The 26,902-nt window shown below is 40.5% G+C and overlaps 1 protein-coding gene and 1 long non-coding RNA gene across 4 annotated transcripts in view; one reads left to right on the forward strand and one right to left on the reverse strand.

Moving 5' to 3' along the window:
* The window catches only part of ANKRD55 (ankyrin repeat domain 55), a 46,952-nt gene extending 32,885 nt beyond the window's left edge, over nucleotides 1–14,067 (forward strand). For all 3 annotated transcript variants that reach the window (XM_010580568.1, XM_010580567.1, XM_010580569.1), the window contains 3 exons: nucleotides 52–716; nucleotides 6,283–6,384; nucleotides 13,637–14,067. In XM_010580568.1, coding sequence (XP_010578870.1) covers nucleotides 52–716; nucleotides 6,283–6,384; nucleotides 13,637–13,905 — 1,036 coding nt within the window. In that variant the 3' untranslated portion in view covers nucleotides 13,906–14,067. The remainder of the gene's footprint in view (nucleotides 1–51; nucleotides 717–6,282; nucleotides 6,385–13,636) is intronic.
* Nucleotides 82–25,699, reverse strand: LOC104839946. The gene is made up of 3 exons (XR_775198.1): nucleotides 25,526–25,699; nucleotides 21,850–21,955; nucleotides 82–141 (listed from the first exon to the last, which is right to left on the reverse strand). It is a non-coding gene; the product is annotated as an uncharacterized LOC104839946 (long non-coding RNA).
* Nucleotides 25,700–26,902: the final 1,203 nt, after the last annotated feature.

A 26,902-nucleotide genomic window follows, 5' to 3' on the forward strand; every position in this document is an offset into this window, starting at 1 on the left:
TTTTTTCATAATTTGGCAATAATGACATCACATTTTGATTTGTACTTCCAGTAGATCTGAGCCAATTCATCAGTTTTCCTCCCAGAACAACAGATTCCTAAAGAAAGAAGGACGATTCAGTATGCTGAACCACATCTTCTCCTGCAAAAAGAAGAAAGATGATCAGAAAACTAGTCAGAAGGAGAGAAGCAGAGACCAATATCCTACAGAAGAGACCTCAGAAGTAGATGACATCATCACCACTTTTGACTGCATTATGGACACAAATTGCAGAGACAATCCAGATGAGTGTGTGACCACCACTGACTTTAAAAGAAGGAGCACAGACACAAAGTACCTTATACCAGAAAAGAAGCAACCAGAGTGTAAGGGACTTCTGCCCGTCAGAACCCAGAGCCTCCCCCCAATCACTGCAGGCAATTCCTTCCTAACTGCTTCCCAGAGCACAACTTCAAGCTTCTCCTCCAGCACCAGCACCCACCATTTTGCACACAAGTCTCAAAAGAGTAGGAGTGAACACAACTTGCTGGACCACAGAAGCAGCTGCCAGGCTTTGTTGGATGATCCCTGGAACACAGACTCTAACCAACTACTCTCCTACAAATTCTGTAATCGGACTCCTTCAGACAAACTGATAAATGGCTTAAACTCTGACAGATCTCACCATGTGCTTTTGTGCCCTCCCCGCCTTCCCTCACTTCCCAGTTCTCCATCAGGTAATTTATTTCTTCTCTATCTCCCAAATCCTATAATCTCTACTGATCTGGCAAGCTGAGGCTGAAAAAATAGGTAAGTCTGACCCATGACAGTTCTATTTCTTTAATATCTTTTTCAGCTTCTTCTCTTGGTATATAGTAGCAATCGCAGATAGCATATGGATAGGACATCAGCTGACAGTGGAAGCAAGGTGCTTAGGTGTGGGAAATAAGAGATTTAAGTAGGTCTGATAAGCAAGCAAAAATGCAGGTAGTCAGGAAGCATGTAAGGTGCCTGAGCAAGGTAAGTGCCTCCAGATTATATATGTGCTTTGTGAATTGCACATTAACACCCACTGCCACGCCTGCTGCCTTGTCTCCACATTTTGTCCTAGAACTAGATGTGCAAGGGAACAGTACTGCACTCAAATCTCTAAATGTGCTGAGAGCTGCTTCTGGATCCAACCAGGCAAGTCCACATGTGCCATGCTGGACAGCTTCTGCACTATGCCACTTTCCCCTTACAGACAAATTCCAAATCTAGGCTGTAGTGCCAGCCCTTCCGACCCCTCCCACCCTGAATGCCGGCTCTTTGGTCTAGATGTGCTGTTCTTACGGTTTCTCCAAAGCTGAATTCAGGTTGCTAAATTTATAGAGACAGAGTAAATGCCTTTATGTTGTGGTTTGGAAACTCTAATGCAACAGTAATGAAGCAGAGCATCAGAATTCTGAAGTAAACTCAAAATGAGGGTTTGGCAGGATTTGGGATCGAGTACTTCGTTTGACTCACATCCATGTTTAAATGAATCTGGCTGGCTGGCCTGCATACTGGAGTTTACTTCAACATATCAGTGTCTCCAACTTCATCTCCTTTGGGATTAGCTCCATGCCAAAATAAAACACATCTAGCATGCCTTCCAACCACTGTAATATCCAACTGAAAATGAAGCAAGCAAAAGCAATCCCCAAACTTACCAGTACAGCTTTACGAGGAGTAAACATTACACAACAAGTTAATCTACCTCCACCCCAACAGACATGAGCCGTTATCCTCCAGTGGAAAGAGGAGTGAACAGAAACCCTGTCTGAGAAGAACATTCAGTTAGGTCAGGTAACTATCTAAGCCTGCATAATAGTGCAAACTGTACTGACTCCTAAGCGAAGGGATCTATAAAATAGCAAATCTTTGTTCATATCTCTAATAATGAGAGTAGAGACGGCAAATTCAGAATGACAGGTCATTCTAAGTTGTGCAAATAAAGGCTGGAAATAGTTTTTCAGGCAAAATGGAGCTATTCAAAAAGTTCCACTTCCTGAACATCAGGCCACATACCTGAAAGCCTGATAGACCTGGTCTATAGGCGTCACTGCTTTTTTACTGTGCACCCTTCAGCTATTCACTCAACCATACAACCCCCAGACTCCACAAGGCTAGCAAGGATTGCTCCAGCATGACTCTTTCCATACTGAAGTCTGCAAGGTTCAGCTCACATGTGGAAGATGAGAAAACCTGCAGGGCTTCCTTACAACCTAAATATAATAGGAAACAGTGAGGCTGAGATATCTGAGTTCATTCATGTTGACAGTAGTAGGAGGAATGAACCCAAACGGCATAAACGAAGCCTGAGGACACCTATGGGGAAATATTTCTTGGTGGAATTAGCTAGACTATGAATACATTTGATGTGGAAGTAACTACCATGTTATTTAAAATGTGATTATAGATTTTTCTTAAGACTGTAGAATACTGTATGGTTAAATCCTTGTTTGCTCTGCACAGAAGGACAGGTGGTTTTCTATGAACATCCTACGACAAAAAGCTGCAACCAGCTGAATCAGGACAGACCCTGTGCATCCACTCAGGGCTCCATGATCTCCACAGGGACTCAGTATAGCACCAGCAGTCTGCATGCATGAATGAGGACAAAATCATATCAATTATGGGAAATCTTCTAATTGTTACAATGGGAGCTGTCTTTGCATGTCCAAAAGAAGAGTAAGTCATTTTATCTCTGACAGTTTATTACCTCCCTCAGAGAAAAAATAGCCTGAGTCTGCTTCAAGCCCAGTTCTCTGTGTACCAGCTCCCTTTAACAAAACTTTCCCTTTCCAACAATAAAAAGATTCCTGTAGCTGGCAAAAAGGACTTCCACTGAAGCATGTGAATTAAAAGCTTGTAAGGAGGCAGAGAGTGTCTGACAGGAATACGTTGCACAACCCAGATACTGTCTAACGCTTCTTCATGATAAAAAGATCTGCTTATCCCTCTTCATGCCTATGTGTGTGGTTTAAATCTGTCTGCCCCTGTAATTAAAGCCACCTGACTTGCCGTGAATTAGAACTGCATTTACTGTATGAGCTCCAGGTCTTCCAGGTCTCCAGTGCACTGTGCCTGCAGGACTTACAGGGATCAGAAGTGAAGTAAGCCTGGCTCCAGCCCAGCCGGCAGCACTGTGCAGGCAGCTTTCTCTGAGGAAAGATATTTCCTCGTTGGTTTTTTTCTGCACAAGGCCTAGCTGTGGGAAAAAACAGCATCTGGTCTTTGAAGGACACTGAAGTGTTAATACTCCATTTCTCAAGTCATGACTGCGGGGGCTACATGTAATTTCCTAATCACTGAATATCCAGGGCAGGATTATGGGTATCAATAACCTAGGGGAACTCAATTTGAAAATTATTTTCTCAGCTGACACACAGCGTTGATTGTCTTGCATGAGCATGCCTTTTGTTAAAGTCAGAGCTAATTTTTGCATTCACTGCGGCTAAGGCAGCTGGCACATAGATGGGGATTTTTGGAGGGTTTTTTGTTCTGTTTTCTGTGCTCCTGGAAATGAAAGATGAGTCAATTTACTAACTGAGCCTTAGAAGTTATACAAAGGGGAGAGTTTGCTGTGGGTAGCAATGAGACTTACCTTACTATCATGCCACTGGTTTCTCTCAGAGTAACTACTTTGTCTTGCCCTCCGCTGGGGAGAACAAAGATAGACTATACCAAAATCTACTGTCAATATTGCAAGAGTACTTGCCACAGTGCTGAGCTGGCATCGACAATCTGAAGCATTTTGCATTTATGAGCTTTGCAATCATCTCTTTTTGCAAAATGTACTGCCATCTACTTTCCACAGGGAAAATGGTGTAAGTAGAGAAATTCCAAGTGATATGAGTAAAAGGAAGCCTGTCTCAAATGTAAGGCAGCCCTTAGCACTCCCTAACCAGCTGGAGCCTCCTTCTATCACCCACTCATCTCTTAGATTACTAACCTTCCAGGTCTGAGGCGATAGTTTATTACATATTGTATTACAGCAGCCCAGTACTTCTATTTGCTTGAACAGGTAATGTAAAAAATAGGCTGTTATTAAGCTTATGTTGGCGTAAGCAGTATGGTATAGTCCAACAGGAATCACTTCTTGGCCAGGAAAGAGTAGAGCAAAGCTGATCAGTGCGGCTGTTTCTTTCTCAAACTGAAAGACTGATTTACAGTGAGACATTCATCATAACATTTACAACTTTTCCACAAAACACACCACAATGTGGTTCACCTACCTAAATGCAAAGGAAAATCAAAGAACAACCTGTAAAAAAATGTCAGTAAACAAAATGAAATGCAGAACAGTCCTGCATTTTATAATAATGAAATTGCCTCATTTCCATTCAAAAATAAATGCCATCATAAATACGCTTTTGGGGGTGACAAAGATGATGTCTTAAAGAAAGAAAAATATTTTTCCTCTGCTGTAATGTGGAATAGATGGAAAGGAAGAGCAGAAGAATACTTCCACTTGATGCCAGAACTTTTAGACATGGATTCTTTTCCAAGCATTCACATCAGCCTTGCAAACATGATTATGCTTTGTACTGTTGTTTTGCTGCCAGATATCCCCATTTATGAAATAAACATATCTCTTGATAGAAAAAACAACCTCCCATCATCAAAGCTGTAATGGTATATATATAATAAGTCATTAGTTCTCAGCAAAAGCATCACTGAAACCAATATAACTCCAATTGCACTGATGGGAGCAGCAGGCTTGATGCTCTGCTATTTTGGAATTGATATATTTATTTGTTTGTGCACACTGGATGCGATGTCTACAGAAGAAATTTACCGACTTTTATACCCACTTTTTGATCACCCTGGAGAAGTGTTAAAGACTAAAGAGTAAAACATGGGAAAAGGAAACCAAAGTCTGTTCTTATTAGATACAGCTCATCCATAAGACACTCTTCATGCTTTAGCCTAATATGCATCAGCTTTGCCCATGGGATCCAGTAGATTGATCCAATGTCTATCAACTGCCATGGTCTTTGGACCAGAATCTTGCTGAAGATTGGAGCTGAATGGAGCTGAAGCCTGCACTATAACATGGGGGTTTGTCTGATAAACACCACTTTAGCTCCTTTCACACAGAAGCCATTTAGTCAGTAACATAGTACAGCAGTCTTGACAACTACTTCAGTCCACCTCTACAAAACTGTTCTACAACTATTTTCCTATAGCTTTATCTTGCATGGCCCAGTAATACATAGGTATTTTCAAGTACCAACTAAAAAAGCCACAAAGGCAGTTTATATCATTTCATTGCTTCCTATTGCTTATTGTCCTACTACATCCAGCCCATGTCTCCCCTTGTCTCTGTGTGTCGACAGAGCATATGCTTGCTCTGCAGTGAGCTATGTTGCAGTCCCATGCTGGATGAGCAGCTGTTTGGCAAGACAACTCAAGACTCCTTACAAGGCTCATCTCAGATCTGATGATAGCAAAAAAGAAAAATTTGAGGGAGTCAAACATCACAGAATAAGATCAACTCAGGAAAAGGATCTCAGGAAAATGTTGATTTGGTGCTTTAGTTTATACTTTTTTAATAATATTTGATGGGTCTTTTATGTAGTGAAATGCATTACATCTTCTAATATATTGTCTTTTTTAATAGTACTGTACCAAAGTCAACTTTAATCTTAGCCAGTGAAATGAATGCCACAGTTAGCCAATTAACCTTTCATTTTCCAGTTATCTATTCTTCTTGGTAAAAATGAAATTGCTACAAACATAGTTTAATAAGAATCAGTATCAGTTTATATCAGTTCTGCTATGTTTTCATCTGCAGCAAAACCCTCTCAAAACTCATCTTTACTGCTGATAGACTTCCACCAGTCTCATTGTCAAACCAGCAGTTGAACTCCATTTGTGTTCTAGTACTTAGAAAGGCTGCTACCCTATTAGAAAAGTGTGCAAACTAAAGCTTTGATTCTGAAATCAAATCCATCTAGTTGAATATTTCTACAAATGTAGTGTCCAAATATTCTTACATAGACCTAGCTCCTGGACCGTGCCTGTCTTAAGACCAATTATGATATTATATGAGAGGAAGTGATAACGGTACATGTGAAGGTTATATTAAATCAGTCACTCTAATGAATGTAAAGAGAATAAAGCAACAGCTTTTTTCAGTTGTTGGTTTCTTGTTATTACATATTTCTGACAATTACTAAGTAAGTTTTCTTTTCTTCTAGAAGCCAGAGATCTACAGTGCACTGTATTATTTACAATTATTTTCATATGGTAACAGATTATCTTTTTCTTTCACAGGTAAAAATTTTCAACAGATGTCTGTAGACCAACCCAAGATAAAAAATCTTACTCCTGTACAGAACAGCCTAGCTCCCATACCCAACCACTATGCTCACAAAAGTAAGTACAGGCAAGTCTCAGTTACAGTATCATACTGTGTGCCTCCATCACTGGCATCTGAGAGCTTGAGAGAATTTTCATATTCCTTTTTCACAGCATCATAGAATGCCTGAGGTTGGAAGGCATCTTTGGAGATTGTCTAGTCCAACCACCCTGTCCATGGAGACATCACCTGTAGCAGTTTGCTCAGGATCACATCCAGTTAGGTTTTAAATACCTCTAAGAATGTGGACTACACAACTTCTCTGGGCAGCCTGTTCCACTGTTCGACCACCCTCAGAGTAAAAAAGTTTCTTCTTACTTATTTGTGGCCATTGACTCTTTTCCCTTCATAGGACACCACTGAGAACAGTCTGGCTCCCTCTTCATTACTCCCCACAGTCAGGCATTTATACACACTGACAAGATCCCCTGAGCTGCCTTCTCTTCTCAAGGCTGAACAGTCCCAGCTCTTTCAGCCTCCCCTTTGAGGCTGGACACTCCAATCCCTTAATCATCTCCATTGCCCTTCGTTGGACTTGCTCCAGTATGTTGCATGTCTCTCTCATACTGACAGCCCCAGAACTGGACACAGCACTCCAGAGGTGTCTCACCTGTGCTGAATAGAGGGGAAGGATCACCTCCCACAGTCTGCTGGCAGTTTGTTTCCTAATGCAGCCCCGGATGCTGTTGACCGTCTTTGCCACAAGGGCAAATTGCTGGCTCGTATTCAGCTTGTTGTCTATCAGGGCCCCCAGGTCCCTTTCTGACAAGCTCCTTTTCAGCTGTTTGATCCTCAGCATGTATTGGTGCAGGGCTCCTCCCCAGGTGCAGGACTTTACATTTCCCTTTGTAAGAGTCTTGTCCATCCATTTCTCCAGCCTGTCAAGGTCTCTCTGAATGGCAGCACACCCATCTGCTGTATCAGCCACTCCTCCCAGTTTCCTACCACTTGCAAACTTGCAGAAGGTGCACTCTGCCCCATCAACCAAGTCAGTAATGAAGACATTAAATAATATTAGCCCCAGTATCAACTCCTGGGGTATTCCACTAGTGACCAGCCCACCTCCAGCTGGACTTTGTGCTGCGGATCACAACCCTTTTCTCCAATGAGTTTCATAGCATTGGCCTAGTAGAAGCAATACATCAGTACAGGGAGTTTGGTTCTGCATTTGTTTTCCAGAGCAAAGCTGACTAGAATTTTCACAGACACAGGATTTTTCACCCTCAGTTTCACTCTCAATTGCATATGCCTGTATGACCCTGGTAGCTTTTCACAGGAGGCAGGACATGATGTAATATGGTGACTTAGAGGATGTAAAGAGATGGATGACAACACCCTAATGACTGCATGGCAGAGAAAGGTTGGGTATGTGAGATGAAAGCCAGGATGAGGAATGACTCTTCTGCAGACAGCATGAAAAATATCATTACACTGATTTTTGTGTCCTTTTGCTAGCAAAAATTCGAGAGAAGAGGATTAGAACAAGATCATCAAGTTTTCAAAATCTTTGTCATTTTCTGAATGTTACATAGGTGAAAGATGTTCTATCTCTGTCTTAATAACAGTGGATAGACTAGCTTTTACATGAGGATGGGAATCATTCATTTCTCTCATTCTAACAGCAACTGGTTTCGGTAGCTTCTATAACACAGGAGCTAAAATAAAGGGATTGAGAGAGCAGCAGCCTGTTTTCCCTCTGCAGTTTCAGACAGGTCCTCATTCCCAAGACAGTAAGAAGCAAGGTCCTGAAAAGCAGAGAAAGCTTTATGCAATTCCCACAGCCCCGGCAGTGTCAAGACTTAGTGAGTGTCCCAGGCTGCGTCCAGCCAGGAACTGGGGTGTTCTTCACATACAAACACTAGCCCTGCTCCCAGCAGTGTCCTGGCCTCACATTCTTGTGCTCCACTAAGTGCATATCGGCCAGTGTATTTTGGATGAGGATTGCAGTTTACTGTTTGTCACCCTGCAGATCAGCCAGGTCCTAAAGCATTCACATTTCAGAGCTAAATTTAAGATTCATTGCCTCTTATGATCTGAGTTTCAGAAGCAATTCTGCAGCTATAACAATATTACTAAAACCGAAACAGCAGAGGTAGCTTTATAGGGAACATCAGATTGGGGAGGGGAAATACAGAATCCTGCACTGCTGCTGCACAGTAAGAGAGGAAGAAGAAAAGTAGAGATATGTGGAATACTAGGTGGTATTCTCTGTCTGCTCAGAAGAAAATAATCTAACTGCTTTCAAAAACCCAGCTCCAAGTCTTCTATTTTTAAGCTTTCTACTAATGTTCTTTGTGTCTTCTAGTTAAAACATAATTGTAAGCAAAATCCTAAAGAAAATTATTTCATAATCACTGGTGTTCTTGCAGTAATTCCTACATACAGCCAGAATTTTAATTCTAGTCTTATGCCAAAACCTGTGTTTTACAAATAAGATACAATTATCACAGTTAATAATCATGGTTTAATTAACTAACACAGCACATTTATCCAGGTGCCATTACTGCTTGAACATCAGTTCAAGCCAATAACAGAAAAGCAAAGTTATTTGCAAAACAGATTACATTTCTTCTTTGTTAACAAAAATGACACGTTTGACCTGGAGCTTTCCAAATAACTGTTTCAGAGCCAAGATTTCACTCATTCTCCATCCAGCCCTAAAAATATTACTGTTCTTGACACAGCCTTTATTCAGGCAAATGGCTCCACCAATGAAGTTTGAATATAAACATTTGTGTTTCTCTAATATTTTCATTACATAAAATGTGTGTTAAAAACAGGCAACAAAGCCAGTGGGGGAAAAAAAAAAAAAAAGGCAACCAGAGAGCTAGAACAATAAAATAAGCATAAATTAGAAAGAGAACTGAAACTACTCAGAGATTAACAGAAAGAAGAAACATCTCCCCCAAAAAAGGAAGGGCAATGAAAAAAAGGAAGAGATGCTTTAATCTCTAAGCAAAAACATTTAAAAATACAAGTTAGAAAGGGGATAATAGGAATGAAACAGCAGCCTAGGAAAAGAGTACTTGAGTGACTTTATACCATAGTTTATACACTCCCACCCTCCAGATATTCCCAGGGCCAAAGAGGTCCCTCACATGGCTTCTTGAGTAGCCTCAGCACAGCCTGGCATCCCTGTTATTCTGCATGCTGCTGCTCCTCTCCCAGCATACTCTTTCTATCTCATCACGCGACTCGCCCAAGGACCCCTGGAAAACAGGCTTACAACTATCACACACTGCTCACACAATGCCAGAAGAAATTTCGAGACAAATATGGGACTTCTAGAGAACTGCTGCTCTCATTCTTCATGTGGCTTAGAAGGTCTGAAGCCATAGTGAGGTTATTACTTGTTGGGGGAAAACAAAATCTATTCTGCAGGTCATTTAACAATATTTTCTGGGCATCAGTGGTTGTTTTTGCTGTTATTCACCATGATTTGAAGTTTCTTCTTTCCCAAGTTAACAGCAAAAGATTCCACAAAGCACCCTCCTCTATGCAGAGGGCCACCGTCGTCCACTGCTTGCAAAAGGAAGAGTCTAAGAGCCATCCTTTCTGCTGGAGTACATACTCCTTGGGCAATGCCTCCCTGAACAGCCTTATTCTTGCCTCTGCAGTTTTTAATAGCAGCCACTTGAGAGTCACTGCTGAGTGGAAAAGGCTCCCCGAATTAGTAGCGCTTACTGTATCACTAGGTCTTTGGTAGCTGACTTTGCCCTCTGAATGTGAATAATTACTGGTGCTTTTGCTGTATGTAGCTTCTGGATGTTTTGCAACCAGCCTTAAGGGTTCTGTCTCTCACACACCCCAGTGCTGGGTCCAGGCTCATGTGTTTCAATACATATACTAATACCAGTCATTATATGTATTATTTCAAAGCCATCCATGTACCAGTGCTGATATCCTTATCAAATACCCTAAACTGGGTACAGTATGTAGGACTAGGTGGAAAGCATTGATGTTTGGATGCTGTTTTTTTACTTCTTTGAATGAGCATGGGTTTGTGATGGCTACCTGGTCATGGGGTGAAGTTAAACTGCACTGCTTTTGCCCTACTTAAACCCATCATTAAGGGCTTATCTAGTGCATGAAGTGTTCTGGAGATACTTTACACAGGTGTAAACTTTGAATGCATGAACATATGCCTATGTTTAAAGAGGGAAACAACTGAGCCTCTCAATATGCATTTGGTTTACACACCAAAATTTCAATGAACTCAAGGCATTCTATCATGTGCCAGAAAACAAATGGGCCATTAATTGTATTTAGCCCTGCCTGATTCACACATATTCAATATGAACTAAAGAAAAGTATTAATTGTATTATTTTTTTTCATGGAAAGGAGAACTAAGTGATTTCCTGAACTTCTGAACATGAACAAACCTTGAATATTACCTATGAATTACACTACTTTGCCAAAGGCCACGCAGCTCTAGTAAACACTGCCTGCTCAGGTCATCACAACTTGAATTGTACTGTAATTAGCATGAGAAAAAAAAAAAAACCTACCCATTTTTTAAATCCTCTCTATAAAGATTCTGCTTTGCCCCAAATAGATACCTGGGGAATTTTAGAGAATTACTGCTCCTGATAAATAAAGAATGATGAAATAAGTATATGGCATATGGTACAGGGGAATATGGCAAGGAGAACTTCAGCCTCTTTTGCAAATGTATATAGTAGAAAAATACATAGATGCAAAGCTCTTTCCATGCCCACTGCAGACATTAGAGAGGTAACATTTGTTTTCAACAGGGTAAATTTCTGACTTATTAATTATGTACTATGTAAATCTACAGACACAGAAGGGCTTCAATGGCAACACTGGTGTTCTTCTGCTTTGCTGAGGCACAGAAGCTGCAGGGTTTCTGCTTGAACTTCTTCAATGTATTTCTGACTTGGGCACAGTCTGTGTCCCCAGTTACCTGCAGGACTGTTACTCCCCTAGCCAGTTATTGCCCATCTTACCTTTGGACTTTTGGTGGTTTGGGATTTCTTTGTTTGTTTTCCCTAAGTGTAGTAGTTTGCATTTGCTTTTGCTGAGTTTTGCTACCTGAATTTCTTACTGTTTCTCCAATATATCAAGGTCATTTTGCATTGTAAACCTGTTCTCTGGGAAATTACACCTTGCGTGCCTTTTTTTCATCAGGTGTGTGTCCACATTACAGTAATGGATCTATCTTATTTTTTTATGAAAATCTCTGACAAAGTTAATAATCCTTCCTTATTAAAACTACATAATTTCTCACTTCTACATCCACTCCACCAGTGTCCCAGATGTTCTTTTTGATGTTGCTTGATGAGCAGTGAGAAGGCAGACTTCATAGATTCAAAGATTCACTTCTGAGAAACACCAACTGTGGGCAGGATTTTAGGTATTTAGGATTTTTTAGGTTAGGTTAACTGACTTGAAACTCCTCAAGTCCTCTTTTCCTGTCTTTTTATTCTACAGCCCTCAAGAAACTCCATCCACTATTCTACCTATGAGTTCCTCAAGTGTGCTGAACGTTTAGTTTGGTTTGGGAATTTTTTTTAGGATCAGAATTGACTTCTAAATTGCAGATTGTCACAGGTGCATTGACTGCAGTAGTTACTCAGTTCATACCAGCTGATTATGTGGTCTATTATGCCTAATAAAAAATAGTTCATTTATCAGTTTATCCTCTGTTAAAATGGTCCAAATCTAGATTAACTTCAGATGTTTCTCTGGAACTACATAAAATTTTCATTGTGTTAAGAGACAATACTCTTCTCCTTTCCTCATGTCTGCAGCATTTCCCTGAACCTGCACCATGAAAATTTCTGTCAGAGGTTATGGAAAGGCAATACCCAAAGGGGCTGCCAGGAAAAATGCAAACATGAACACTCAGGTTTTCATTGGAGTTCACCAGGAAATGGAATGATAATGACAGGCTGAGATGGTCACCTTTTGAGCAGAGCGCTTTACAGCAGGATTCTTCCCGCATGTAAAGAACCAGGACATAAGCATGATACCAGTCTGCGGAGAAGCAGTTGGCTCAAAGAATGGTTAATACCTGACCACTAGGAAGCATTTTTGGTTAGTTTTAAAGGATGAAGCCAGGGAAATAGACAGAGAATCCAAATAACCTTCTGGAGGCTGCCATGACTAGTAAGATGAAACTCAAACTAGAACATCTCAGAGGAAAACATTAATAGCCTCCCATATATTCATCACAACAGATGCAGATAGAAGGAAATCACAGATGAAATGAGAATGCAACCAAGGAAAAATTAATGTGAAAAATTGCAGGGAAGACTGTCTAGCCAAAACAGAGATGGTTTTATCTCCAATAGAGAACACTTCATATGATTAAACAGAAGAATGAACTATTTGTATAAAAAGAACTTGTGAATAAAATGAAGATTTAAATTAAAAGAAACTAATGCAATTCACAACAAATTCCAAGGCAGAAAAAAAACAGGTCTACAATTAAGGTTTTGAATTCTCCTTTTAAAAAATCAGGAAATTAGTTAGTGAGTTGCGTGACTGAAGGAGCTTGAGCATTTCGATTTAGAGAAGATATAAAACTATATTAACTATAAAGCACAAACAATGTTACACTGCTGAGTGTGAGGTGGAGATTAAGGGTGATCTAACTCCACAGTTTCTTACAAGACTGCTGACACACGAGACACACAACAGCTGTGGCTCTTGTATTTCACTGTTGGTCTTAGTGGGATACTTTTGTGGCTTGTGACTTCCAGAGCACGTGTGGACCTATCTTCATGACTGACTGTGCCTAGAACAACCCAGACAGTGTCCCACATTCTTCCATTTCACCTTCCTAAGATTTTGATCAGTATTTAGCCTGGTTAATACAGCATCCTCCCACAAAGGTTTTGTTAAAAATAATATATTCCCATGGAACATTTCTGTTTCAGGCAGCCTGTGTTTTTTGATGAAAAAGTGTCTTGTGGAAATCTCTCCAAACAGACCAAGTCTCCTTCAGACAAACTACAGATTCTCTGTTTATCAAAAGTAAACCTTTGAACTTATCAAGTCTTATTGATCACTAAACACAAAGTAAATCACTTAACACTGGAGTTGTTTTCTTCAGCTGAATATTAGCCCTGCCAGGCTTTAGTAGTATTTTTACTCATATTTTGATCAAATTTTTCAAATGCAGGTTTGAGTACACACAACACAAGACAAACAAACAACAGTTCAAAGAAAGCAGCAAATTCATTTGTAAAAAAGTCATGCTTTTCACTTTCTGTGCACTCTCTCTCTTTTTCTTTTTCCTCCAGTCCAGCTACCATCTCAGGGTGCTAAGAAGTTTAAGTCACTGCCTTTAAATTCCCTAAGGACTGGTGCAGTTACTCTACCACCAGCCCCAACCTCCAGATCCCAGAAAAGGGGACATTCTCAGAGTCATTTGCTCTATTCTCTCTTGCCTGGTCTATCAGGAGAGCCTCTGAAACCAAGCTGTGTCCTACCTGCTATCCCAAGCCAGAAGAAATCTAACCCTGCAGAAGAGCTTGAGAAATCTCTCACCAAACCAGACACTGAAAATTAACTCATTACACTGGCCTCACTCAGTTGAAATATATCTAAGAGCTTGTTACAAGGTAACTGTACAGTAAAATCTCATTAATTTTGCACTAATGATGCTCTTGTGAACTGGAGGGTAAATGAACAAAAAACAAGAAAGGGTAGCACATCACAAAAGCTGCACTGTGCATTTATATAGGCATTTTCATTATAGTTTTCATTTATGATGAAGTAACTAAATCAGTATTTCACAGTGCTGTAAATCTATTTTGTGAATGGAATCCTCATACTGTGCAGTCTTGTTGCAGCAATGTGCTGTTAAGCCAGAAAACAGGAACAAAGAGTAAGATTTCCTGTGTGATTTAAAAGGCGGAATAAGGGAAACATAAATTGACAGGGATTCTCTGTAGTTTGTAAATGCAAAGGTGCTGATTCTGAGGCTGTGTGCCATCAAAAACACCTTTTTAAGATTAAAACAATAAGCTCAGAATAAAAGGCAGTTTTAGCAAATGAGGGGGTTTGGCTCTTTGTTTTTCACATATTTTCTCCATTGTAAGCTTGTGGGGTTTGTGAATTCAACAAGCTAAAAAAATACAATGAAACACTAATCTCTGTGGGACAGGGCTATAGCACACACTGTTCAAAACTGTTCATTGCACTGACAGATTTATGTCTTTCATTTAATTCTTCGTGTTCCTCAGTGACAAAAATGTAATTGTGTATTATAATTTTCATAAAACAAGGACTGCATGGTCCTGAGTTATTAGGCATTATTTCATCACTTTGATCACTGAACTGAAGAAGGAAATCTAACTAGAGTGCTGTTCAGTCAAGAGCCTTGGCAAGTGCTATAAGTCTTTGACTAAACATTTCACAAGACTGTCCTTTCCTAGAGGCCGACAAAGACACCAGCCTCTGCTTGCTTCAGGATTCTTATCTAAATCTTGCTGCTGTTATTCTAGAGGCTTTTCTGCTTCTGATTACAGAGGGGCTGTAGCCATTACTGTTGGCGGGGGGGAGGGGGGATAGTCCCCTTTTGTCACCCCTTCTGTAACACCATTGCTAATAAACCTGTCTTACAGTAGCTCTACATCAGCAGTTCATTCAACCAGGACGTGGCATTTCTGTTTATCTCTAAATGTTTTATTAGCTGTACAAACATTTCTTTTGCTGTGTCACAGTAAAAGACAAACCTGACGTGAAAGAGAAGGTAATCATGTCCCAGTAGCTGCAGTTTCCAATTTCCTTGTGGTAATGACTGTAAATAGAAGGACGGCTGGTGGCTGTCGCAGACAGGCAGTCCCAGAAAGAAAAAAGCAAGAGCACAACAACAGCTGCTCTGATGCAACACAGTGAAGAGGGAACTTTTGCACACAAATAAAAGGATATTTTATTTTTAAACATCTAATCCAAATGTCAGGGTATAAAGCTCAAATTCAACAAGCGATGTAAACCTCTAGCTTCTTGCTGAAATCTGTGAAAGTAAAAAGTTCATGTGCTTGGGCCTGTGTTGTGGTTTAACCCCAGCCAGCAACTAAGTACCACACAGCTGCTCACTCACTCCCCCCCACCCAGTGGGGTGGGGGAGAAAATTGGGAAAATAAGTAAAACTCATGGGTTGAGATAAGAATGGTTTAACAGAACAGAAAAGAAGAAACTAATAACGATAATGATAACACTAATAAAATGACAACAGCAATAATAAAAGGATTGGAATGTACAAATGATGTGCAGTTCAATTGCTCACCACCTGTCGATCGACACCCAGCTAGTCCCCAAGCGGCGATCCCCCACCCCCACTCCCCCCAGTTCCTATACTAGATGTGACGTCCCATGGTATGGAATATCCCGTTGGCCAGTTTGGTTCAGGTGCTCTGGCTGTGTCCTGTGCCAACTTCTTGTGCCCCTCCAGCTTTCCCACTGGCTGGCCACGAGAAGCTGAAAAATCCTTGACTTTAGTCTAAACACTACTTAGCAACGACTGAAAACATCAGTGTTATCAACAATCTTCTCATACTGAACTCAAAACATAGCGCCATACCAGCTACTAGGAAGACAGTTAACTCTCTCCCAGCTGAAACCAGGACAGCCTGATAGGCAACCTAGTCCCTGAGGCTAGACAGAAGAAACATGGCATGACAGAAGCATGCTCTGTTAAAGGAAAAATCAATTCTGTCATGTTCTGTCTTTGCACCTGACCAGTCCTGCCTCGTCCAGCCTCACTGAAAAGTCCGGAGTCCGTCCTACAATGTATCAGACTGGCTTTTGGTCCCTGGACTCACTGCCTGAGCTGCTCTGCTCTCCAGAGCCCCTAAGCTTGTCTGCCCTGGAACTCCACCAGTTGCAACCCCCAAATTCTTGTTCTGACTCCAGCCCTTTTGTACCTCTCTCTGTGGCCTCACACAAGAGGCAAGTGGTTCATAAGTCAGTTCCTAGAAATATTCAAGCTTCAGTGCAGACGTTAAGCCACTATCAAATGGTACAGAGCAGATGGTTTTGGTGCAGACTGCACAGAGGAGAAGGAAAAACTAGTTCATATGGCTCTGGCCAGCAGCAAATAACTTCTATGTTAACTGTGTCAGTGTAGACATGAGGAGAATGAGGTTTGTCTTCGCAGAGTGAGAGCCCAAAGTAACCACTCTGGCAGAGATTAATTATCTCTAGTTTAACACACTGCTTGGGAGTGGGTATAGTGTGTGGAAGGAAGAGAAGACCAAATGTCACAGCAAGGAAATCCCAGTGAGGTCAAATGTTTGTAACTCCATCGGCACTCTAGCCATTTTGAGTTGGTAAGAAAACCAAGCTTTTTGCTATCAACTGGGACTCCTCAAAAGAGGCAAATCATGTGCTGCAACTCCATGTTTTTCCTGAGTAGAAGGGAATCCCCATTGCTATTATTGGCTTTGAGAGACGGGGTGAATCTCTCTCATCTCTTGTGTTCCCCTGCCTGTCCAGGGACTGGGAGAGTCATGGGCTCCCTAATGGCAATCATATAAAAGCTGTGGTGACACCCATTTCTTTGCCAGCTGCAGTTCCATGCTGGACACAAAGATACAGGAGCAGTCTGTGTTGGCTTCCCATAGAGGCTTGAACAAATTTCAAATGTTTCCAGTATTACAGCAAGAGAGAAAGGGAGAGACATTCTCCCATGCCTTAGGCTAGACACTTCCATTCCCAGAAAGGAAGTAGTCAGCTTTCTGGTTTTCCTATTCAGCCGTGCTTTATTAACGCAGCATGGGCAGACAAAGCTGAATAATGAACAATTTTTGAACAAAGATAACACTGTCTTTCATATTAATTTCACTCAAAAATGCAGAATTTCAGGTGCAGTCACTTGAAGCTAGAAACACACATTACCACTGCCTCCTGTATACAATCAGTTTGTGTGACAGGAGACGTCTGCTAGCTGATTTTTTTCCTATCATTTCCCTCTTTTTTCCTTATCTTTTTCTAGGAAGGAATGTTTTTTTCCTTGGGTCTCCAACCCAGCAAACAGACTTTTTCAGGAAAGGAATGCAAATCTAATTGCCTGTTCAAAAGTAAGCATAGAATACAGTACTTACCTGAACAGAGACAGTCTTAAATACATGGTAATCTGAACTAAGATCCAGGTCACTTTTCTAATGTGTTTATTCTGTAGACTGTCAATAAAGAAGTAGTTCACAATCTACCAAATATATATCTTTTAAAAATTAGTGCTCATAGAAACCACTAAAAATTATTCTCAGAAATGTTCCCACAAGGAACTATTCTTATCTTTGGGGTTTGATAGCCAAATTCTATGGTAAATAAACAAGTCAAATTAAGTTGAAGTCTTTCACCTTCAGAGGAGAGCAGACTGTTGACTGCAGCTTACTGCATGAAAGATAACAAATGAACCAATACCTACTTCAGCTACACTAACCTCTTGCTCTGACCCTTCCTGGAAGATAATGGCAGGAGAGACAATAAAAGGCTAGCACAGTAGATTAGCAATTGCCAAGAAATGTCTGGTCAGTAGGTCATGACAGAGATTTTTTTTTACTCTGTCTAGTGATTAAATATCTCTGGCACATTATTCTGTGGCACTAGTTGAGTGTTAACTCAGAGTGTTGCAGTACTTAGGTGTCTGGGGAGTTTGGCTTGGCACAGAGAGCTAAGAAAATATACATAATACAGGATACGTTTTCGGACCAAAACACAATATACTTCCTCACTGGAACATGATCTACATTCTATATACAATTCTTATGAACAGAATTTGAAAATGCTTTTAAAAATGATGCAGCCTTTATTCCAGAGGACCATTTACTTACACATTGATACCAAATGGAGTGGTCCACTCTTCCAGTAAACTCTGCAGGAGGTTAACACTAGTCCATTATTTAAAACAAAGAAAAATGTTCATATGTAAAACAAAGGATCATCCAGTATTATGAGGATCTTTCAAGGGCTATTCTATTGATGAGCAGAGTGTCTGATGAGCAGGCTAATTTTCTTGTATAAATACCTAAAGAGGAAGCTATATCCTCTAAAATTCAGCCCTAATAAAGCATTTTAAACACCCCTGCCACTGCCATAGGTGGAGAACTCTGACTCTTCACCCGAAATACACTGCATTCTTTTACCATCAGCAAAGAGGAGTCTGCACAATCCATATATTTTTCCACTACAAAACACCAGAAGCATCACAGTTACCACTTCAGGACATAAAAGCATAGCAACATTTCAAACAATTCTAATAGGTCTATAAGAGCTCATCTGATCATACTATCATCACGAGCCATCAGACCTGTTACTCTGCATCTGCATTGTAATAATGATTTAGAAGAAGACAGAAGTATTGAAAGTATATATTATTTGTCTTTGTATTTTAAAAGTGGAATTTTTCTCTCATTATTTTCATAGGGTTTTCCTATGTTCCTTAGTTTCAGAGAAAGCAAAGATTTTTCTGCGCTGTCCCTATTAGTGGAAAAGCTCAACATTAGGAGAGAGACAGTTTAGACCAGAGGTTATCAGGTGTCCAGCATCAAAGCCACCTCTAACCAAGGGCAGTGGGTAGTACTTGATGTGAAGCACTTCACACAGAGGCAAGAAATAAACTCCAGGCCCATCAGGATCCTAAAGTCCAAATGTTCCCTCCTTGCCAGCCAACACTGTCGAAGGCCTGCCTTCTGCTGCTACTGCTGAGCCTTGTAAGGTCTGCAGACACCTACATGGTACAGCCCCCTGCAGTAACTTTCCATTCCCCACCTCACTGCAGTGCTCTAGGCTACTTGGCATCATGGTGTGACCTTCTGCTGCTCTGCAAACACCAGGAAGAACCTGCAGAGTCAAGGGGGTGTTCATACCTGTCCAAGAGGAATACTTGACTCCAAGGACATGTGCCTTCCTGCACCTTTGTGAATGTTTCTGTGCTCAGCATGTGGGATCCCATCCTTTGGAAGAAAGCTGTGGTGGAGTTCCTTGTATCACACAGGAGCAGACTGAAACTGTCTAAACACATCAATGCACTAAAGCTCGGTCCAGCCCTCCCAATGTGTCTCTGTAGCCATCATCACCACCACAAAAGACCCCACAGTCATAGCCTTCCCAATCAAGATTACATCAGGAAGATCAGATCCCATGCCCACACAGTGCCACAAACTTCAGCTATAATTTCAGCTTCTCAACTGAGCTGAAAGTAGCTTTGCACATCTACTGAAAACTATGAAGGGAGACCTTCCCACAGTGCATGAATAGTTGGCTGCACTTAAATGATGGAGAATAAATGGGACTGTTTCTTTCATACACAGAAGTTGAGGGTAAATATCATCCAATGAAGGAAAAAATATAAGGTCTAACCAGGAAGGCTATACAAAATATACAGCTGTAAAGACTACATTTTCAGTTTCTGAAATTTGCCAATCCTGTCCTGTTTCTGAAGTGACTATTTGTGGTAGACTCTTGGAAATAAGGCAGAGATGTATTAATAAGAACAGCTAAACCAAACTGTCAAAAGATAACTTAACCCAGAGGGAGGCTCTGCCTCCCATTCTGTCCAAATCCTAGCACCAGACAGATGTACTTTTTTTTCTGATCTGGAGGTCTGGAGCTTCTTAAAGGTTCATTCACCCTCCAGCTGTTGATCCAAAGAGACATCCTGTGTAGGGAATTTATCAGAAAGGGGTTGGATGCTTTTGAAAATTCTAATACTTGACATTCTAAAAATATTTTTGTGCTTTGGCCTCTCCTGTTACAGTGTCTAGTGTTTCTTCCACTGTTCACTATGTTGTGATCTTACAGAGATTTTCCTCCCATTGTTGATTTGGGCATTTTTTCAGAATGTCCTAGAAACTACAGACTAAAGCCACCTGAAGTTTGTCATTGTACCTGTGGTCTTCCTCTCAGCTAAACATTTTTAAAAGATTGAATTTCCTTTAAATAGATTTGCCATCTTATTTTCATTGTGGGTTCCAAGATATACCTTGAGAAAGCTGCTTCTGATTTGCCATTGCTTAAATTTCTTCATGAGACACAAAATCATGCACACTAACAGGGTTCATGATAGTTAATGTGCATGGAAATTTCCACTCAGAGACGTAGTGACTTGTCAGTGGCACAGGCCATGAGAAGCAATTTGTGCCCTTGCTGTCTTTCAACCTCCTTCTGTTCTGTTGGGTTTTTTTAATGCCTGATGAATTTACATCAGGATTTTATTGTTTTCACTTTTATATACATGCCTACTGTACACTTAATCAAATGCTGCATTTATAGGCACTTTAAAAGCAGAGCTCAAGCCTCTCCTACACTGCTCCTGATGCAGAGCTCATACTACCTAGTTTCAGAAATGCAAAAATCAGTGTGTCAGAACTCTCAGCTATATCATACCTTTCCTTGGAGCAGTCATTGAGAATTCAGACACCACCTTCTTAAGCGCGGTAATTATGAGGTCCTAAGTCTCTTGGTTCACAACAGCAAGAAATACTTTTCCGAATTCTTTTTCACAAAGAAAATTTTGACATCAATACCATCAGATATATCAGCATCAGTTTTCAATGTTATTTTTGCAAATGTAAGATCAGCGCATGTCATACAAGTGTCAAAAACAGACTGTAAAGCTGTGGCAGGAACCAGGGTAAGCTCTTTATCTAAATGGAAAAAAGCAAGCACCAGTTTTTGCACGCTTCTTGTGCTCTCTAATAAGGTGGTAAACAGGAAGATAGTCTGCTTTCACAGAGGTTTTATTCTCCTCTCAGCTTTTATGTGAGGATAGCACCTGGTTACTAAAATCCACAGAGATCTTGTAGCAAACTGGAGGATATTTTTACAAGTTCTAATGAAATTTAGCACTTAACAAAAAGTAATCACTCAATCACTGAAACCTTCCCAGTAGGCTAGTAAATAATATTATCCCAATGTCACACACGAAGAAACTAAGGCAGAAAGATTAGACACTAGATTTCCAATAGTGGCTTCTCAGAACAGGGGTTGGGAGCTATCTTCAGTGCTCAAGTGTTAAACCTCCAAAATGCAGCTTCTGTTTTCCCTCCTTACGGGAACTTGCTTATGAGTGTTCAGAATTTATGACAATCAGATGGAGAAACACAGGAAGAAAATTAAGGGCTGAAAAGTAAAGATTATAAATGGGTCTCCTCAGGGCACAGTGCAGAGAGTCAGAGTCTGACAGCAGATCCTGGCCACTGGCCTATGCTTATTCTTGGCCAAAAGCCACCTTGGCCAGCTCAGCTGCAAAGCTCCTGCTGGGGAGTGTGTGGTAGTCACAGTGCTATCACTGACAGTCTGAAAAGCAACATTACCCACAGCAATGGACAGTTCATGCAGGATGCTGGGCATCTTGGCCAGGAACCACAGTCTCAGAGCAGTAGTAAAGGACTGAGAAAGAGCCTTTATCTTCAGGAAAATTAAGTGACAACCTTACTTATGGCAGTCACTTTGTGTGATTACTGTCTGGGCTCAGAAAGGCACAGAGTTGCATTGGATAAATTACCTGCCAGCTGAGATTAGCTCTTCCTTCGTCTCCTTGATCCTCCTTGTCCTCTCATCGACTCAATCTCCTTAGAGGATGGAAGAGATTTTGGAGTCACAGTACCACTCTGCCATTCCAAACAAGAGAAAAGAGATTAAAGAAGGTAATACATAAAGAGCATGTTCCAGCTGCTCTCCTGACATGTTTTGTGAATTCTAACTGAATGCATCATATAATACCTACAGCAGATTCTCTGTAATACTCACTGAACAATGACTGTTACCACATAGGAGAGCTGCAGCCGTTCTCACAGAGAACGGCTTTGTTTCACATCCTCTAGCTGATCCAAATCGAAATGCTGCTGCCCTGTAGTACTGCCCATGGAGGGACACCAAAAATGGTACATGAGGTCAGCACAACCTTTCTTGGGTAGCATCGGTTGTTAAGCACCTTGGCACATCATTTTCACCCAAACAAGATGGGGGGTGACCAGCACTTGGGAATGCAGAGCTGTATTTACAGGTTAACCATAGGAAAGTGCTGAGGAGACAGAGGGTTGTCATGTTCTCCATTTGCAACAAATGGAAAACTCTTGCAGTAAAATTTAAATCACAAGTTTCTTTGTTCTTTTCTCAGACTTACCTTTAAGGTTTAAAAGGCCAGTGCTAACAGTGCTTACAGCTGCCTTCTGTGAGCTGAACCAAAATCATCAACTCAAACCATGGAGGCCACTGGAAAGCTGTAGGATGAGTTCAGTTCTCTACTGATACACTCTGTTTCAGCCAGCAGTCTACTCTGAAACGTTTCTTGTATTACTGTGCCACCCAGATACATGCAGCCATGGAAATAAAATCCACATTAGCATAACTCCCTTTTTTAATGTTCTAAACTCCATAATCCTAATTTACTAACCCAAATGTTGGGCTAAGTTCAGCAGCTGGGCCAGCTGAAACTAACAAGTACCAATTGTTTCAAGTGATGACTTAAATTATCCTAATTTAAAATGTGAATAAAGCCTGTAGACTTTCCTCTCTCCACTAACCTTCACTGTTTATGGTCTTCTTTGAACATGCCATTACATAAGTAGAAGCTTTACTTACCCTCTGGCCCATCTTCTCTACTCGGTCAGAACATCAAGCTAATTCTCACATTTATGTGCATTTCTGCAAGTTTACAATCTGCAAGAGCGTGACAAATTCTGCATTCCACACAACAGAGTTTGGGGGTGGGGGTGGGGTTGTTGGTTGCTATGCATAACCACATTGTATTATTTAACTATGTAACAGTATTACATTGACAGTCAAGTTGATTTTTCTATTCCAAACATTCTTCAAGAAAAATTCCTCAGCTCCCTGAAGCTGAGAGATGTCAGAGATCTGTGTCAAAATGTTCTCTAAATAAAGAGACCTTCAAAGAAATGCCGCCACAGGTGTGAACTACTTCCTTTCAAGCACATCTACAACAATCTCAATCCTAGAGTTAGTTTGAGAAACCAACTCTCAAGCTATTTTTAAATATATTTTCATAACAGAAATTGTATCTCAGCTCAAGAGAGAATTTTTAGGGAGAATACCCTAGTGACACTTCTGATTTGGCAGCCATCTGGATTTCTTCAAGAGTCTGAATTCTGCTGGGGAGTATTCCTTTCTTCTGTTCTCAGGAGATCCCAGAAAGTAGTCAGCACTGACCCTCCAGCTATTGAAATGTTATACACATGGTAGGATGAACAGTGTTAACTCCCTAGTGTTAACTCCTTAGTGTTAACTCCTTAATGCCATCAACACACAGTAATGTGATGCTTTATTGGAAACACACATTATATGAACTCTCAAACAGCCATGTCACAACATCAAATGGTTGTAATTAGTTCCAGTACATCAGGGTATGATGTACCACCTCAGTGTAATGATATGTATTTGTTCAGGCGTTTTTGTTTTGTTTTGGTTTTTTTTTTTTACTAAAACTGTCAGTCTGTCATTTTTAAACTGATTACCCAATCTTCCTGGGCAGGTCTCCCAGAGTATGTAGTCTTGTCTGTACAGTGAGTAAGAAAACATTGAATAAGAATACTTGGTGATGTGGGGTGGTTGGGTAGGTTTTTTGTTTTGTTTTTAATGGTAAAGGAGTGTCACCTGAATATTTAAATTCTAGGAAAACAAAACCAGTTCATTTCTGCTGTGTACCCTGAAAAAAATGTCGCTTTCTTTATAAAAACGGTATGTTAGCTTCACTTATTTCAGTGGTGTTCTCAATGGATTAGTATGATACACTATTTTTAAATCAGAACTTGCTTCCTGAGGCTCACACTTGCCACCCCAAACCCCTGCAAAGAGGAAATGGTAGTGCCTAGTTCAGCACAACAGAGCAGCATAGCAACAAAATGGAAGGAAAGATGACAATGATGTGTTGAGCTCGGAGTCCCATGTGCCCATACAGAGGCACTTTGGAAAGCTGTTGCCAAGGGGGAAGGAAGTAACTGAGGAACAACCATAAGATGCCACATTTCCAAGGTGAAGCTCACAATGTGATCTGAGCTAAATCAAGAGCTTCAAGGAGGTATTCACAGTAGTTGTGAAAGCAACTATTGCCACTGGATCCTAAGTGACCAGCAAATCAATCAAAATAAGATCTTCATGAGAGGTAGCAGCATGGTGTCTGACTTGATCTGATTATTTTTCAAGAATATCTGCAGGGCTATGCTTCCTACGTACAAAGAAACAAACACCAGAAAAGAGTTCCAGTTTCTGCATTCAAAAATGGGAACCTGCTTTCCAGGCAGAGGAGCTTGCTCCTTCTCTTCCCATTGTCATCCTAACAGTGACTTTCCCTTTTCTTGTGGATTCCTGGTGACCTTCTGCTGTGAACACATACTGATTTTCACACCACCCATTCATACTGGCCAGCACCAACATAGCTAGCTCAGGCACCACCTCAGGAATGTGTTCTATATACATGCAAACTGTTCAGCTTTGTACAGCTGTGCCATATAGTGCTAGAACTGTGCTAACAGTTTTGACTTTCTGGGAATACTTATCCAATTTAAATTAAGATCTTACCGGCAAGTATGCTTAATAGCCTCTAGCAAGAGTTTAAGAAAGTAACCAAGAAATACGTTTATGAGAGATTGGAATGTCATTGAGCAGCGGGGCACGTGACAGTAAGTTGTACTGGGATTTATAAAAGAGAAACCATTTAGGGTGTGATTTGTGTGGTTGGCTTAAACAGCAAAAAAAAATGCAAATTCCATTATGCAAAATACTCTTTCACTTTGCAGTAAGCATAACTGGAAATACAGCTTGTGGCAGAAGTCAGCATTGCCTCAGACTGCATCCGTCCTCTCCCAAGCTGCAGGCAAATCTTTTACTATTCATTCTTGTTCCATTAGACTCTAGTTGCGCTAAAGTGCATCTTTTATACATAAGACGTGACTACTTATTTAACTGCTTGTAATTGATTTACTTATATCAAAGTAGCACCTGGACATTCCAGTGAAGACTTAAATCTCATTGTGCTTCTTACTGTGTAAATACATTATAAGAAGTAGACCCTGTAATTGCAAAATTTAGAACTGAAATAAGCAGGCTACACATAGAGTAGCTAGAGTAACAGCAGTGGTGAAATGAAACAATTTGGTCAAGGTAAAACAGCAAAGATGTCTTGGTTGGTTTCTTGATTCAGCCATACTTATTGTTAGTACCTTTCCGAAATTGAAAATAGGGTGCCCGTTTGCAGTTAATGACTGAAAATGGTGGTATTCTCATGTCATTCTCCATTAATATCAGTCACTCTGGTTATCAACATGGCTCAACAGGAAATGAAGCTTACAGAGTAGCAGGGAGTGGTTTTTCCTTTTATCTCCTTAATTCAGATCCTCCAGGTGTAAAAGATAGATATGTTATTTGGAGAAAGCAAGGCTAAGCTTATCCATTTCTGACATCCATGAATCAGAAAGAATATTTGCTGATAGCATGTTGTAAAATTCGCTCGTTTCTCCATAGAACTATGGTAAGAAAATCATAAAAGTCATGAACTTCATTCCCTGTTGTGTTTTTCTTTATGTGAGCTCTGTGAAACAACGTTCAGCAATGAAATAAATGGTGCTTTACATGACACTGATGAAACCATTCAAGTGTGAAAAGTCTGCTTTCTCTTTCTTACACCTCTGGTGGTTGTTTTCCCTGTAGCACTACTCTCTTGGGGCCTTTTAATTCTCAAATAGAGTGAACCCTTCATATTGTCATTGCAATGCAACAGGGTCTTCCAAATAAGACTAATGTCCTTGCTATTTGATTTTCATAAGCTTATATTGTCATATTTTATCTGAATGTGGGATTCTATCAGTTTTACAGGCATTGCATATGCACTGCCTGTCCTTCCTAGTTATGCACTATGCATAGAACTTCCCCTTTCTCACTGTGAAATGACAGGATGGATTTATTAACACAGATACATACAACCCTTGTAGTGCTGATAAGCCCTTTTTAACAGTCACTGTGTTCCACCCTAGGGAGGGGCTGCATTTTAGCATTGGATAGAATATAATCATCACATATGCATAATTCCTTAGGCTTTCTCTAAGGATTAGATATTTTAAAATTAATGATAACAGTCTGTACTCCTCCAAACATGTCAGCAATGTATATAAACTAGGAAATCCACGTTCTTTCAACAGTTACATAGCTTCACTCTTTTGAAGGATCTTTTACACAGAGTGCCCTTTAATCCTCCTGCAGACCATCTCTCACCCCTTACCTCATTCCCATTACTATTTTTAGTAGCCACAGATTTAAACGTATTCTCTAAAATGGAAGATTGGATTTGGTGTAGGACAGATACAAAAAGGCCAGTTGAAAAATACAGCTGCTTGGATTCTTGCATATGTTAGTGTGAAATCACTGTAGAGTCACATTGGGCCAGTCAGAACCAAGTAAGTGATTTAGCTTCAAATGTTCCAGTCAGTTTTAAAATAACATTTATAGAGGTCTGGATGCTGTTGGACTGCAAAACATACCAGCAGATAAGGGCAGTAGGGCTTTCAGAACACTTTTTGTCTCATGTCACAGGAGCCTCCACA

Source organism: Haliaeetus leucocephalus, unplaced genomic scaffold (genome assembly GCF_000737465.1).
Source record: "Haliaeetus leucocephalus isolate CR32 unplaced genomic scaffold, Haliaeetus_leucocephalus-4.0 Scaffold722, whole genome shotgun sequence".
NCBI lineage: Eukaryota > Metazoa > Chordata > Aves > Accipitriformes > Accipitridae > Haliaeetus > Haliaeetus leucocephalus.